This window comes from Sceloporus occidentalis, unplaced genomic scaffold (assembly GCF_023333645.1).
Source record: "Sceloporus occidentalis isolate IW3139 unplaced genomic scaffold, rSceOcc1.0.p SCAF_17, whole genome shotgun sequence".
Lineage (NCBI taxonomy): Eukaryota > Metazoa > Chordata > Lepidosauria > Squamata > Phrynosomatidae > Sceloporus > Sceloporus occidentalis.
Window position 1 is genome coordinate 15,108,063 of NW_028316997.1, and position 16,173 is coordinate 15,124,235.

The 16,173-nt window shown below is 38.8% G+C and overlaps 1 protein-coding gene across 4 annotated transcripts; it reads right to left on the reverse strand.

Moving 5' to 3' along the window:
• Positions 1 to 3,673: 3,673 nt before the first annotated feature.
• On the reverse strand, positions 3,674 to 12,248 carry LOC149302878 (dihydrolipoyl dehydrogenase, mitochondrial-like). 4 transcript variants are annotated; one of them, XM_089482060.1, is made up of 14 exons: positions 12,174 to 12,248; positions 10,666 to 10,744; positions 10,457 to 10,536; positions 10,267 to 10,335; positions 9,962 to 10,031; positions 8,128 to 8,228; positions 7,759 to 7,902; positions 6,613 to 6,714; positions 5,398 to 5,588; positions 4,921 to 5,091; positions 4,457 to 4,646; positions 4,042 to 4,179; positions 3,827 to 3,916; positions 3,674 to 3,739 (listed from the first exon to the last, which is right to left on the reverse strand). In XM_089482060.1, the coding sequence occupies exons 1-14, from the start codon at positions 12,210 to 12,212 to the stop codon at positions 3,674 to 3,676; spliced, it is 1,530 nt and encodes a 509-aa protein (XP_089338186.1). In that variant the 5' UTR covers positions 12,213 to 12,248. The 4 variants fall into 4 exon arrangements, with proteins under 4 accessions (XP_089338186.1, XP_089338183.1, XP_089338184.1 ...); XM_089482057.1 differs by having other exon boundaries at positions 10,457 to 10,539; positions 12,174 to 12,212; XM_089482058.1 differs by lacking the exon at positions 10,267 to 10,335 and having other exon boundaries at positions 12,174 to 12,212.
• Between the last annotated feature and the right edge of the window lie 3,925 nt (positions 12,249 to 16,173).

Consider the following 16,173-nt stretch of genomic DNA (forward strand, 5'->3'; position numbering starts at 1 on the left):
AAAAAAGGCTGTTAGTGCCCTAAAGTTGATCCACTCTCCCTGCCTGGGTGCAGAAGGACACTGATAGAGGAGCTGGAGTTTATGACAGTATTGGAACAGGTCAGGGCTACTACCTAGGAAGGGTTGGCAACCTAAGGCCTGAGTGGCAAGTCTAGTCAAGTGGACCATTGCGCCACAGAATCAGCCCACCATCCATGCTCACCTTTTCCTGATTTTCTAAAGCATAATGATGTGATGGGATTGAAAGTACATCAGTACACTTAAAAAAGTCATCATACACGTGACGTCTGAAGCCACAATTTACTGTGATTAATGCTTTTTCATAAAATATGCAGATTGAAATACAGTAAATAACACAAAACGTTTACTTTTCCTCGCAGCGATTTCTGGGACTACAAAGTTTCGTCCTGTGAGGTGACTACAAAATCAGGAGGGCGTTTTACCTCTGGCTAAGTAAAATCAAATAGTTCAATTTATTCATACACAAAGTAAAGTGCAAGGAAATAAATATTTGCCCGAAACGAACACAGAAACAACCGAATGTTTGTAGAATACAAAGATTTTTTTTTCACTCCAAAGATGGACACGAAGACTTGGTCAGCGCACAAGTCTACTTCTAATGTATCATGAAGAAGTTGTATAGAACATAAAAAAACATAGAGATTGATTGCAGTAGTCATCTTTGGTCATCTTGTGAAAAAGTGTCAAATTCCTCATTAGCTATCAGGTACCAAAAGATTTCCTAATGAGAGTACTCTTAACAAAATACAATTCCTTTCTGGCTGTGATTGTGTATATGCCATACTTCATATTTGACCAGCACTATTTTGCCACACTAACATTTCCCCATCTCTTTCTATCCTTCTCTACTCTCACTACATAGTAACATAGTTCATAAGGTTGAAAAAAGACCAAAGTCCATCAAGTTCAACCTATATACATATTGTGTCCCTACTGTGTTGATCCAGAGGAAGGCAAAAAACCCTTATGAAGCAGATGCTAATTGCCCCATACCAGGGGGAAAATTCCTTCCCGACTCCAAATATGGCAATCAGAATAAATCCCTGGATCAACGTTCTGTCCCTATTAATCTAATATCCATAACTTGTAATATTATTGCTTTCAAGAAACACGTCCAGGCTCCTTTTGAACTCTTTTATTGAGTTTACCATTACCACTTCCTCTGGCAGAGAGTTCCATAATCTCACCGCTCTTACTGTAAAGAACCCCCGTCTGTGCTGGTGTAGAAACCTTCTTTCCTCCAGCCGTAGAGGATGTCCCCTTGTTATAGATACAGTCCTGGGTATAAATAGGTCCTGGGAGTGATCTCTGTACTGCCCCCTTATATATTTATACATAGTTATTAAGTCCCCCCTAAGCCGTCTTTTTTCCAAACTAAATAACACTATTCTCTGCTTCCTCTGTTCTTTCCCTCCTCTGCTCTTTATTCTGCCTCTCTTCTCACCATCATACTTCTCCTCTCATTCCCTTTTATGTCTTTTTCTTCATTCTGTCTTTCACCAGTAGATGGGAGCATATTTGTGGCCAACCATTTATTTCTACACATTACCTAAATGCATCCCATTTAACATTTAGTTTTAAAGCTAAGTGGTTCTTGAAACCTCCATATCCCTCACTTAAACACCACCAAAAGTGATGAGAAGAGCGGTCGTGAGCAGTTTTATGTCTGCATAAAAACTTTCATACAAACATGGTCTCTGCTTTTGGGCTCCCATAGATGAACTAAAAACCCAGGAACTCAACAGCATTTCATTCATTTTTATTTGCCATAATTCCACGCAAACCATTCTTCCTTATTCTGGGAAACATCAGCAACTGTCAGGTTCTTGCTATTTAAGCAGTTTTGCACAGTGCATCGCTGTAATACAGAGGTGTATAAGGATAACAGAAACACATTTAAATCCCACTACAATGCCAGTTTCCACCTGGATACACCAGTTGCACAAGCTTGACGCTGCAGTTATTTGCAAACCTTGAAGACGTTTTGCTTTCTCATAGACCACCATCGGGTTATGCTATACAGCCGTCTTCTGCTTCAGGCGGCCAATCCGTGGCTTGAATAGTCAGACCACGGAGGAAAAGGGCTGCTGCTTCAGCACTGCAATTTCTGTGTCAGGTAAATGCTTTATTTAGTTTTGGAAGAATACATATATACTACAAGTGCCCATGGTGTACTTTAATATGCATTCTTCAAGAGTGGGTGAAAAAAATCATGCTGTCCCTTTAAATAGGCAAGTAGATTAAATCAATCTCTCACTAGTGTTACTACACATTTGAAAGTAATAATATTGTTTTAGTAACATGTTAACATCGAGAAAAGAGTTACCCCAGACCTCAGACTCTTACGGGAATGTGAAGCCACAAGAACTGCCAGAATACTTTAAAGATATTTACAGGTCATGGAATGGCACTGCAAGGGATTACAAATAAAGTGAAGATTTCAATCAGTTTTCCGTGGGTTGCAGGGGTTGATTTCTGAGAAAAATTTCAATAAAATTCCAAACCAATAAAGTGCTTTTTGATCTTGGAGTAAGTTTTCTGTGAGCTATTGCTTTCATATTTTTGTTAGATTGATGGCACCGATAATCTTCTGAAGGCAAGATATTTTGTCGTCACTGAAGGGTCATCAAAATTTGATACCTAATGTAAAAACACAAATCGTTTTCAAACATGTAAAGGTGTCGGGACACCTGCCATATTTCGGACACCACTATTTCCTTTCGGCAATATTTAAAGAAAGATTTGGCGTATATAGCAGAGAGCTTACGTGAGACAGATGCCATGAGAGGAGACAAAACAAGTTATGTCTAAAATAATTTGGTGCACTGTAGCAGTAAGCCCACACATTGTGTTTAATAGTTATGTAAATAACATGGTTGTATATTGTAAATAAATTGATTTAATATAGCATAGCAGTGTACAGCTACTATTGTAGTACAGTAAGGGTAGGTGGTATAACTTCTTGGCTTCATACCGCCTACACCAAAGAAGGTCACAATGCAATTATCTGCCCTGTCACCACTGGTTTTATGTTAGATCTAAATGCAAAGAATAAAACATCTGGCTTTAAATGTGCTCATCACATTTAAAATGCCAGCAGCCACAACTGGCCAACACAAAACCGCTGGGTTGTTTTACAAAATTATAAGGCAAAAGGAATTCTTCAGATTTTTTTAATTTTTACTGTATTTTGCAAACATGACTTGACATAAATGTTATTAAATTGACCTGGATGGAATCTGTACTGACGTGCATTAAAAGATCAATGCAGAGGTTATGGTCAACTGAATACATATTCACACAGACGACTTCCAGATTTTATGCATAGGGAGAGACCAACAATGTGAGGATACCTACATTCTTCTTTTATAAGACTGGAATTGTACTGTAATATATAATAAAGCATTATTTTCAACCCATTCATTTTCATGGCATGGTACTAAAATAAATGTGTTTAAACAGCTTTCGGAAAGTTTGGTTTGCAAATTTGCAGCTTTTGCGCACTCCAGAATGTTAAATAGCTGGTTTTCACAATAGAAGAGTCCACTGAATTCAGCCAAAAAAAGTTGTCCAAGACTATTGTCAGATCATGGTCGATCAATTCTCATGAGAAACTTATGTACACGCGGTGCTTTTTTTTTTTTTTAACCAGTTAAAAATTAATGGCTTTGCCAAATGATGCAGCCAGGTTAGCTTCCCTGAAGGCTTCTGATACAGTCTGTGGAGATTGAGGAGAGAAAGGCGTGAGTAATGCAAGAATATACACATGTAAATTAAAAGTCCGTAAACAGTGTCCAATACTTACAGGATGAGCATGGCACACTCTGGCTACATCTTCACAAGATGCTCCATATTCCATGGCAAGAGCTGCTTCATTAATCATCTCTCCAGCACCCTGCAAGCAGTGTCCCAAGACAAGTTATAGTAGCACCGAGTGAAATAGTAACACAATGCTAGATTTCAACAGCACAAATAAATAACTATTATGTAATGTTTAATAAATAGGTCAGGTAAACATACCGCTCCAAGTATATGAGCTCCAAGCATCCTGTCCGTAGATTTATGACTAAGAATCTTCACCAAGCCATCTGTATCTGCATTTGTCTTAGCTCTGCTGTTGGCAGCAAATGGAAACTTCCCAACTTTGTACTCAACACCCTGTAAAAAAATAAACAATGCTTATTTTATACACTTAAAACCAGCAGTGTAATGCTACCATCATAAAATATTTTAATCAGTGTACACCAAAGTTGAAAACTAAAGTACCGAGTCCTGGCTTGTCTCACGTGATGTACAAATGTTACTGTTAGACATGCCTTACTAATACATTTTGATAACAACATGTCGTTTACATGCTACTTAGTAAATGTAAATCAATGCGATATCTAGACAAAAAAAAATAAAAAAAATATTAGTTTTTTGGGTTTACAAGCACCTCTTCTTTCAGCTGTTCTTCAGACTTGCCAATCCAAGCCACTTCCGGGTGTGTGTAAATCACAGAAGGCACACAGTTGTAGTCAATATGAACTGCTCCTCCAGCCATCCCTTCAACACAGATGATGCCTTCGTCTTCTGCTTTATGAGCCAACATTGGTCCTGCCACCACATCTCCGATCGCATAAATACTATTATTAAATGAAAGATCATGTGAGAGTACATCATAAACCTATAATTTAAAGATCAGGTCTCAATTTGGACATCCACATATTCTTAGAAGCTCTGTGGAACATCCCAATATTACCTTGTCTTTAGGACATTGATTGTTAACACATTCTAGACACAGAAATAACGATACTGTTTTTAGCCAATGCAAAAACAACCAATCCTGTTCAAGAAAGGCAGTTCCCTAAATCAGAGGATTAAATAATGCAAACAATTAAAATCAAATACAATACCTACTTTGGGATTTTTGTCTGAAATCTACTGTTGATAGGTATTCTTCCCCTGTTGTCCAGTTCAATTCCAAGTTCTTGCAAGCCAAGGTTCTGGGTAAAGGGGCGACGGCCAATACACACAAGCAAAACGTCACAACCGACTACTTCCGCTTTACCACCAGCTGCAGCTTCAATACTGTGGACCACATATAGCACAGGTTTAATAGAGTAATTGTCCTGAGGAACACACAGACATAACCAGCTGCTTTAAACTAAACATATTGCTGTGTTCAGTTATCCTGATTTCAGCTGTATACTTTATGTAAACTAGTACATGGTAAGAAACTTTATCATGCCAAATACTACTTCTCACACACACTGCTGTTTGAGTATTTCCCTTATTGTTCGAATGCTTTTCTCATTAAGATTATTAAAATAGGGAGATCGGAGTGTATCCTCTGTTGCAGCAACATTTCTCCCACCTCACCGGACTCATACTTACGAAACATCAATTTTTCCATCGGGTCTCTTGGTTGCACCAGTAACCTTTGTGTTTAGTTTGAACTTCAGACCCTGTTTTTGAAGGATACGGTGGAAATTTTTGGAAATTTCCATGTCAATTCCCAAACCACCAACATGGCCCAAAAATTCGACTGCTGTAACATCTGCTCCCAATCTTTGCCATACAGAGCCCTAAAAGCAGCAAGTTAAGAAGTGTGATCAAGAGCAAAAGTACTACTAAAAAATATAATCACAATTATTAAAAATCAAAATATTATGTATCTTTCCCTCCGAATAGATTTGTGGAGAATGAGAAGCATTTCTGCACCTCTCTTTCTCCATGAATCTATCTGCATTATCCTGTCCTCTCGTGCACTTGTGCAAAAGCGTAGAGCCAAGGAGACAGCCTCTCCCTGTCCCTCCAAATCAGGGAAGAGGAACATAGCAGGGTCACGTAAGGCATGGTTAAGTAACCCTGCAGTTAAACCTAAGGCTGCTCACAGCTGCAGGCTGCAGTTGAGGAAAGAGTGTGGATGCATGCATGTATGGGTATGGATGAGTGCGACTATGAACGTGTATGTTGCATGTATGTGTAAATGTCGACCATGAAGGTGTAAGTGTGTGAAAGGGAGTATATACGCAAGTCTGTGCAAATGTGAGAATGTGTGTAAAAATAAGGGGCAATGTGTATCTGAGTTACCAGGGTTTGTGTGAGAGCATGGGCATGATTTGGTTTGTATGAACATGGATGTATACATATAAGTGTGCGAGAGAGGGAGTATGTGTGTTTGTGTAAAAATGCGTGCCAGCGTGTATGTGAGTTACCTGGAGGGGACAATATAGGATCGGGGGGGGGGGCTAGGTCCACGGAGAAGCAGACAAAGAAGATATGAGGAGAAGCAGACAAGGAAAGAAGACAAAAGAACACAATGGAGACACGGAAGCAGTCAGTAGAGAAGGTAGAAAGACGGAGAGAGTGAGTGAGAGCATGGTGGTAGGGGTTAGCATTTAATTTTCGGACCCGGGCAGCACAGTGTCTTGGGCCGGCCCTGTATATATATCATCTTTGTGTGGAGCATTGTGTTAAGGTTCATATACTGTTATGCATGCCTATAAAAACCTAGAGTGAGAAAAAAATATTTTATTGTTCCAATTTGTAGGCACTGTAGCCAGATTACACACATACTGGAAACAAAATGTCTTGTTTAATATTTACCAGTTCCACTCCAATTACACCAGCACCAATGACTACCATCTTCTCCGGCACTTTCTTCAGAGACAGAGCGCCAGTAGAAGAAACAACGGTATCTTCATCAATCTGTAATGGATCAGAATTGACTTATAAATTGCAAGCTCGTATTTCAAAAACAGAAACTATAAATCAAATCTTAATTAGTATCTAGTCACAGACCTGCTATTTGGGTTAACTAATAAACAGCACAATTACAAATTACTATAGAGCTAATATAACAGTTCACAAATTGTTCAGTGAAAACAATGCTAACTTAAAATTACAGGCTTTGTTTCATTTAATTTAATATATATATATATATATATATATATATATATATATATATATATCAGAATATTAGTATATTATTAATATTTCCTATTTAAAAAGTAAATCACGTGTATGCAATCTGAACACATATTTTGGCTGCCTTGTTTCAGTAAAGGCAGCCAGAGGTTGAGGAAACAGAGACAGAGGTCTCATTTCCTAACTCCAATAACTAAACAATGCATGCAGTAAATTGCACTGGAGCCCAAGCAAAATGCATGCATTGAAATGCAAAATGAAATTCTGAGGACAGGACTGCAATACGTGGTTGGCAAAGTAGACCCCGGGAGCCAACCACATGTATCAATTGTGGAGGAACCCTTTTGGTAACGCAGGGGAGACCATATATTTTTAAAATACATTTATTTATTGCCCAATATAAAATAGACAGCCAAAGGTAGGTATATGCATGGACATATGTTACTTTCTACCAATTTTATTTTTTAGCATGATTATGGAGTTTAACCTTCTTACGTGTTATATTGTGTACTGTTGCCTACATGAGCTCCGTGGGCAATCTACATGTATACGCAACCACATCTTTGGGAAACATTTACTAAGGTGTGGGCGCTTTTCAGAAAATTGTTTTGTTTGTAATTTTTACTATATGTTTAATTGTATGATGGAAAAAATAACAGTAAAAAGAATGATTTTATTCTATAATTAGGTAGTTGGCATTGTCATAGTAGGCAGCGTGTGTAAAGTAGCTTAAGAGTTCCATTTGATTTTCATGAATATCACACAATGCTTTTTGAGAATATTAACACTGGGTCTGGGTTATTTAAAAAGACTAAATTATAATACCTCAATTCCTGGGAAAGGAGCAACTTCTGAGCCTGTAGCTACGAGAATGTTCTTTGTGTTGATGACTTGTGTGCTTCCATCAGCTTTAGATGCGGTTACTTGGTTTTTACCTGTGATCTTTCCCAAACCTTGAACATGTACTACCTGTAACAAGAAGCTTAGAACTTCAGAAAATACATTGCATACAAATAAAAATCATTGTATATTTTTTTGTATATTGTATATTTATTATTTCAGTTTATATATATTATAAATGGGGTTTCTGTGGACATGCCAAAACAAAAGGTCTACAGGTGCAGATTATGTATAAATTAATATATATATGTTCATGTGCAAAAAAAAAACAAAAACCAGAACAATGCATCTAACCTTGTTCTGTTTAAATAAGTGAGCAATACCACTCGTAAGGGACTTCACAGCTCCACTTTTCTGCTCCATCATCTTGTCAAGGTTCAAATTTATACCAGTCACTAAGAAGGGGAACAAAAAATGGTATTAAAATTAATTTCTAGTATTATTAAACTATGTTTATAAAATAAACATTAGGATTAAACTCAACTTTACCTCTTCTTGACTGAGGGTAGATTGCCCTACACCTTGTCCAACAATAATTTCTTCACGTTTATGTTACCCACAAAAATGATATATCGACTCATATGCATTAAAGTTTATATGATGGCTGAAATGCCCCTTTAACTTTGAAAATCTCTCTTCTGTAGTTGAACTAATACCTTAAGATCAATGCAAGAAAGGAGGCAGCCTGACAGGCAAAGTCAATGTTCCCATCTCATTTGTCGAGGCACTAGTGGAGCTGCTGAACACATCTCCCACATGGAAAACTGCGGGGGGGGGGGGGGGGGGTAGACAAACAAGACTCTGAAGAAACACCTAATTCAATTGTAAGGGGAGCATCATGCAAATTTAAAGGGACCGCTCGGGTATCAGATGCATTAAAGTGTAGGATTTAAAGGGACACTTCAGCCATCATATGCCCTTAAATGCATTATATGTACGTGGTCCCTTGAAATTTTCATGTAGTCCATTCTGCAAATGCATGACGATTCTGCAAAATTCCCCACAAATGCATTTGCCCCTTTTCCCCCCACAACCTAGCTAAATGCCCTACAGGAGATGTATTTGGCAAAATGTATTGCCCCGCACACAATGTACTCACCTCCTATCAGATCCAGCGTTTAGCGCTGCTGAACGCTGCATGGAGGGGTATGTTTAGTGCACAAAAGTGCCCCCATTGTCTTACTGCCACTGATTCACTGCTTGAGCAGTCAGTGACAGGAATACTCCCATAGAAGTACTTTAGTGCCACTGACTGACATCCTTAGCAGCTAATCAGTGGCGAGAAATTTCAGATCATGGAGGAAGAAGATTGCGTAGAACAGCTGAAAACCTTATGTCAGTTAAATGTGTCAGGAAAAAAAATACATTAAAACATTTAAGTACTCACAGAGCACACAGGTTCCTCCTTTCTCACTTAGTTTTACTATACATTGTTTTGTTTTTTCTCAAGACAACAAGGGGTTTTTTTTGTTTTTTTTTTAAACCATACATATATAAATAAAAGAAACTAAAAACCAATTTTACCGTTTTCCATATAAAAACTATACATGGCCAGTGCAAATTACATTATATACACGTACGCACACACACACACACACACACACACACATACAAAACATGTACATATAAACACATATTTAGGTATTTGTCCTGATTTTAGAAACATGGAACTGGAGATGCATACACATTAAGATTTAGTTTAAAAAAAGAAATCCATCAGCAAAAATAACATTCAATAATCCTGAACTCACTATTACAGCATTCTCTCTACCTCATGATCAGAGATCACCAAAGGCAATCACATGCAAGGAAATGCTTCCTATTGGATATTGCACATCTGATTGAGTCTCATGGCATCCAGAGGCAGTAGTGTTGCTGCCAATCACAGCTGCAATTAGCGGCGATTGCTGACCATAACAGAGGACGCAAAATTACGTCTTCCGTCCTTAAACGGTTAAAACTAGCTTTCTACAGGGCAGCATAAAATGTTGTGATGGCACAAATGGGCTATTTCAATAACTGCAGGAGCACGTTAAACACATTTTAAAAAACATAAGATCATAACATAGTAAGAGTCTAAATTCAATTAACGTAAAGTTGGATTTTAATGACTTAAATGGGACTTCACCTTCAATTCCTCTGCTTGCAAAATCTTTTCCGTGGGCTAAATGGTACAGATGAGAGTTGTTCAGCAAGGCCTGACAAAAAATACAGATAAAAATGGAATTAAATAATCAGAACAGCTCACCAAAACTTTAATATGCTTTTTTGGTTTAGTTCTTACACCCCCCCCCCCCAATATTAAAACAAAATTTCGCACATTTCACAGTTTATTCAGTTATGAAGAAAAAGATTTGCTGTTTTGTTGAAAATATATGTCTGAAATGTAAGAAAATCTGGTCTATGCATGGCAAACGATTCAAATAAATATACCTTAGAAGGAATGCAGCCAACATTCAAACAGGTGCCACCAAGGGTTTCATTTTTTTCGACACAGACTGTCTGAAAAACACGAATAGAAAATCACAATTTTAGATTCCATTCATTTTAAAGCGATCAGTTCAAACACACGCACACGAAAAGAACATCCAAATCACACTCCATATTCCCCCATGGAACTTACCTGGAAGCCCAGCTGGGCAGCTTTAATAGCAGCAACGTAGCCACCAGGTCCAGAGCCAATGACCGTGACGTCAGCCTCAACTTCTCGAGACAAGACAGAAATAAATGTACATTACTTAACGTACTTATTTAAAGAGAACGGCCCACTTTTTCCAAATCTTGCATTTACAGTTTTATAGACTAAAAAAAAACAATAAAAAACAAACTTACGTGGTTTGTCTGAGTAGGTTCTTAATGGCACTGAACATAATCTCTGCAACCCATGCTGGACTCGGCTGAATTGGTTTTTCTACACGTGTAAAACAGAAAAAATGTATTTATTTATAATACATTTTAATATTTAATAATGCTTCTACTACCTCCTTAATTTTAAGTGGAAGGGTTTTCCATCACCTTTATTATTATTATTATTATCCTTTATTTATATAGCGCCAACAGTTTACGCAGCGCTTAATACAATACATAAATTCAAGGGATATGACAAGACAAGAATTGACAGACTAAGACAAACCGATACATTTGGTGGAGAGAGCCCTGCTCGCAAGCTTACAAGCTTTACCCACTATAACTTATGTTATTGATAATGCATGTCAACAATTCAAGAATAACCATTCCAAGCTTTGTAACAAAACCCTTCTGCCAATGTCAAGACTTTGCGAAGTATCCCGAAGACGTCTTATCTCTTACACCGCAGCTGCTACGCCAAAAACACAGCAACCAAGCCAGACTCAACCTTTCCGTACTCGGAGCCTCCAAAATATTTGCCAAGGGCATACAGAAAACGAAAGTGTCCATAGCAAAATACTTTGGGACCCAGCCTTCAATAAAATACAACCTGATCCAGAGACCCAAAGCTATAGATAGCAAAGTCATTCATCAATTCTATAGTAGCTGATGTTGGTTCTTAACGCTTTCTTTTTCTATCATGAATACTTTACTTGCTCTGCATCAGCGATGAATGAAGAGTTGCAAACCTGAGGCACTGTAGGTCTACGTTGCAGCACAGCAAAGAAAAACCCCTCCGTGCGGACCAAAACCATTTGCCCCGTCTACCCGTTTTCCCTGATTTAAATACCCAGAGCATAATCAGTCCTTAGTCTCGTCTTACAATCAGGATACATGCAGCCTCTACAACTTCTGCCAGGAGGCTGTCCCACTTATCTACTACACTATATGTATATAGCCAATTCTGGTTGGCTGCTTTGCACCAAATCCATAGGAGGAGACATTAATTGCCCTTGTCACAGTAACACGTGCGTATATATGTATGTATGTATGCATGCATGCATGCATGTGTGCGTATGTGTGTTACCTTGCCTAGGCAAGGAAAGAAAGGTGAGATCTGGAGACAATCTACACAATCAATATTACTACCAGTATGAACCTGTGAGGTCACCACCAACGTGACTGTTTTCGGACACGCAGCGAATAAGGTTACTGTCCGCAATCACCACCTCTGAAAACTTTGACATCGTAGGGTTAGCGCCCTACACAAGCCGTGAGCTCAGCACGATATGGGGGATATTCTGAAGGTCAAGAGTTTATTCGTTGTCGGCAGGAGCGGAGAGTAATGAGAGAGCCCAGTGTAGGCCTCAGCTGTCATTTGCACTGACACCTTCAAGGCAGCTCCAAAGATCCATGCCGCGCCTGTAGCCAACTCGGCTCAGCCTTTCTTTAGCAGCCACACTTTGCTCGTTGAGCGTTAGGGTTTTCTTTACCTTACTTAGGACGCAGTATACTCGGTTCCAGCTTTGCATTTTGCCTCCGTGGGTTGTAGTCTCTCCTCAACGCCAAGGTCTACCTGCGCTGCGCATGCGTCAAGGGGGCGAGGCAAGCACAAAGGATCACGGGAAATGTAGTCCCAATCGCACATGGCATTAGTAAAGGCGATTGGACTTTGAGGGCTTTTTTGGCTCCCAATGAAAACAACATAACCCGTAAGGGACGTTACTGCTGTATGAGTTTTCGGCAGCCATATTTGTTTTTGGAGATCTTTTTGTAACTTTTTATTTTCGGTCAGTCATCTATGCAGAGATTTTTCTGCAGAGCATAATGCCCTGTCCTTATAACCAATTACACCCCCGTATATAATTCTTTGCTAAAAGTCATATACCCATCTATTGAATTTGATAACACAATGTCTATGGGTAGAGAATTCCACATCTATATTGTTCTTACTGTCAGAACCCTTTTCACTGCTTTAGGTAAAAAATGTTCAAGTCTGAATGAATGACCTCTTATTCTTTACATAAAGTATTAATTAACAGGTCACCAGAATGTGGCTGATTTTATCATCTCATTTCTAATGATAGAGGGATATGATATTATCCCAGGTATGTCATGGGTCCTTATCTGACCCTTTTTTCCAGTGACATGCCTGGGATGTCATTGGTCATTATAGGGTTAACAACAGTGGAAATAGGACAGAGGATACAGATGATTCTCTGACCAAACCATAGCAATGGCTACAAAGAAATATGTGTTGGGCATATTTTGATATTCTATTTAGTTTACTGCCCAGTTGGATCTGTATCTGCCCAGTTTATTTTCTAAAGACACAACATGGTTGTGATGAGACAGACCTACGTCAACCCTATACCCTAAGTATAAAGAAAGTCTATTGAGGGACCCTTCCAGTTGCAAGGGTGTGTAAGACAGATGAGCTAGAACTTATGCAGAGAGTCTATTATGCCTTAGTTTAGTGAGGGACTGCTCAGTATTCAAATGCATAAGCATAAATCACATCGGAAAGACCCTGGTCAATGCTATTGCTTACCTCTTCATAGGATCCAATTAAGTTAGTTTGACACATTATCTCCTTTAGAAAACCGGGTTGATTCTTACTGACGATGTTATTTCCCCATCACATATGACAGGTTCACGGGTCTATAATAACTTGGCTCAATGTTTAAGGCTTCTTTGAATATTGGTAAGGAAAAAACCGAGAAAAAAAAAAACTGTTCATTTAACCTGTGGACTTTTAATGCCAGGGCTCTCTTATGAGTGACAAGGATAAATGTGGCACCAGCATGCTCAAGAACTTTCCAGAGATGGCTGCCAGAAGCAGGAAGGGTGTGTGCTATAAGGCACCAGGACTAGTTCAACAGCTAGCCTCAGTTAGTCTTTGATGAGTCATAGCAGAAATAAGTGGGCATAACCTTGGTGGCAATGGGTGGAGACAAATTGCATTCCTCTGCCTGAAGATTGAAGGCACTCGCCTGGAGCGTTTAACCTTGTTTAAAATCTTCACCTGCTTGTTCCAGTTTATGGTTACTGATCCTGTATATGGCATTGGCCACACAGGTCGTTACCTCCCTCGCCTCAAGGAGATTGTCTGGGTGTATACTTCTTTTTGGAAGTTTCTATTGATGAACTCCATTTGGGGCTCTCTTATTCTCTGGCCCTTAGTGTGTGTATCCATTCATACCAGAGGCACATACCACACAAAACACTACAAACCCCATTCCCACACAATACTATTTCACAACCTCTTCCCCTTTCATCACGAAACAATGTCCAGCAGCCCCTACACACAACAGCATCTAGCACACAATGCATAGGCATTGATTGCCCACTTTAGTGGAAGGTAGACTAAAGACATTACACCAGTTCAGAATAGAAGTTGGCTGTGGTCAGTAATGTTCAGGAACCAGTCTTGGTTCTTATCATTATAGCCTGAAAGGATTGTTTTGTGCGTACAGTAATATTAAATAATAAGGCAGTAATAATAAATCTGAAGACAATATAAAAAGTATATAGCATCTCAAAAGCAAAATAGTTCTCTGTACAATAGACTACACAGATGCAGAAGTGGTGTGTATAGAATAGGTATGACAGAGACATTCTCATTGGCATGAACAACAGAGAGAACATGTTTTTATTGAAATCACTAGATGCAATGACTTGCAGGTTATTCAACTATGAAAACAGGTGGCAGTTAACATTTAGAGGATGGATATTTAAATTGGCGTGTGTGACTTATTAATGCAAAGTGAAAAATGTATTTAATCCAAGACTAAATACAATTGTTCAATACAAATTCCTTAAATGTAGTTTATATTATACTCAATGTAATTACCGTATTCTATTTTGTCTGATTGTTATATTAATAATTAACACTAGGGGTCACCATATCATTTTCCGCTGTTACCACATTCTACAATATGTATATATGAAAGTGCCCCATACAGCCCTACTAAAGAAGAATGCATATTAAAGTACTGTGTAGTTTACCTAAAAGCAGTTATATTTAGAATAAGCTACAACTCAGGAGCCTTAGCATATTGCCCCTCAGTTGTCTGATTTTTGTGCCCATGCAGTTGCAAGGGGGAAAAAGTGAAATTTAACTGATATATACAATACCTGTATTGAATTCCCTTCATCATGTAACCTAAAATCACAATTTTTGATATGCTTAACATATTCATTTAATAATACAGCCAGGCACTAGACAAGCAATCTTCAAAACAAATAAACAATACTATATGTAAGAACTGACCAGAGATTTGTAAAGTTACATTAACACCTCCCACTTTGAGATAATAATGCTTACATTTTATGCCACTTTGTTAATTGGCTGGCTTACCTTTTTAGTCCTCAAAAATAATAATTCTGTTATCACAAAACAGCGCTATTTGACTCTTGCATGACAGATACCCAAACTCAAAGGAGGGCAGGTTCCCTCTGGCTTAAGGAGCAGGTAAGGCCAAATGTCCCTCCATCCTCTGCCACATATAACACAGAAACTCAATCTAATACAGACACTTATACACACTCATGCTAACCCACATACACGTCTCTTAAACTCTTGAATGAAGTAGCGTCCAGTTTCGGTACCTCTTTTACAAATAAAACAAATATGGAATTATTTGTCCGCGGTGCGGACTTAAAATAACTTCAGCACCGCGACACTCAACCTTTATTAATATGTTACAAAGTGTCAAATATTATTAACACAACCAATTTGACACAATATATATAATTTATTGTAAAATGAAAGCAAACATAACCAATTGTAACTATTTAATAACCACTTAATAACCAAATAAGTAACCAGCTGGTATGGGTGTAACCTCCTGTATCCCTGCTGGAACTGCCGGCGTCCCCTAGCGCGGCAGTCACATGACCATACGATTCACAGGGGTGCATGCCCCTGGAGTGTCCTGCACTTACACCTCTGTGCACCACAAGTAACCATACCTAGATAGTTAACTCCTGCATTTTCTTTAAAATGATTGCCCCTATAGGCCACGACCCTTCCTTATATACCCCCCAGGGAGGGTAATTACCCCCTCCCCTCTGGCCCTGCACGTGCCACCAATGCTTAAGCTTTCAGCACCAAAATTTCTGCTTAGTCATGCCTTAACCCCCTAAACAGGCTTGACCATGAGTACCTCGTCCGCACTACATTCATTTGGCCCCTCTGTCCAATTCTTTCCCTCCGGGGCTGTTCTGACTATATAGTTACATAGTTAGATAGGCTGAAAAAAAGACATGCGTCCATCAAGTTCAGCCTTTTCCATATCTGTTTATTTCTTGCTGTTGATCCAGGCAAAAAGAAGGCAAACAAACACAGTTGTGGCTCTTTCCAATTTTGCACAAACTAGGGAAAAATTCCGTCTTGAACCCAGAATGGCAGTCAGATCTCTCCTTGGATCAATAAGCTGTTTCCCCAAAATTACCGTATTTGCCCCAATATAGGCCGCACTTTTTCCCCCC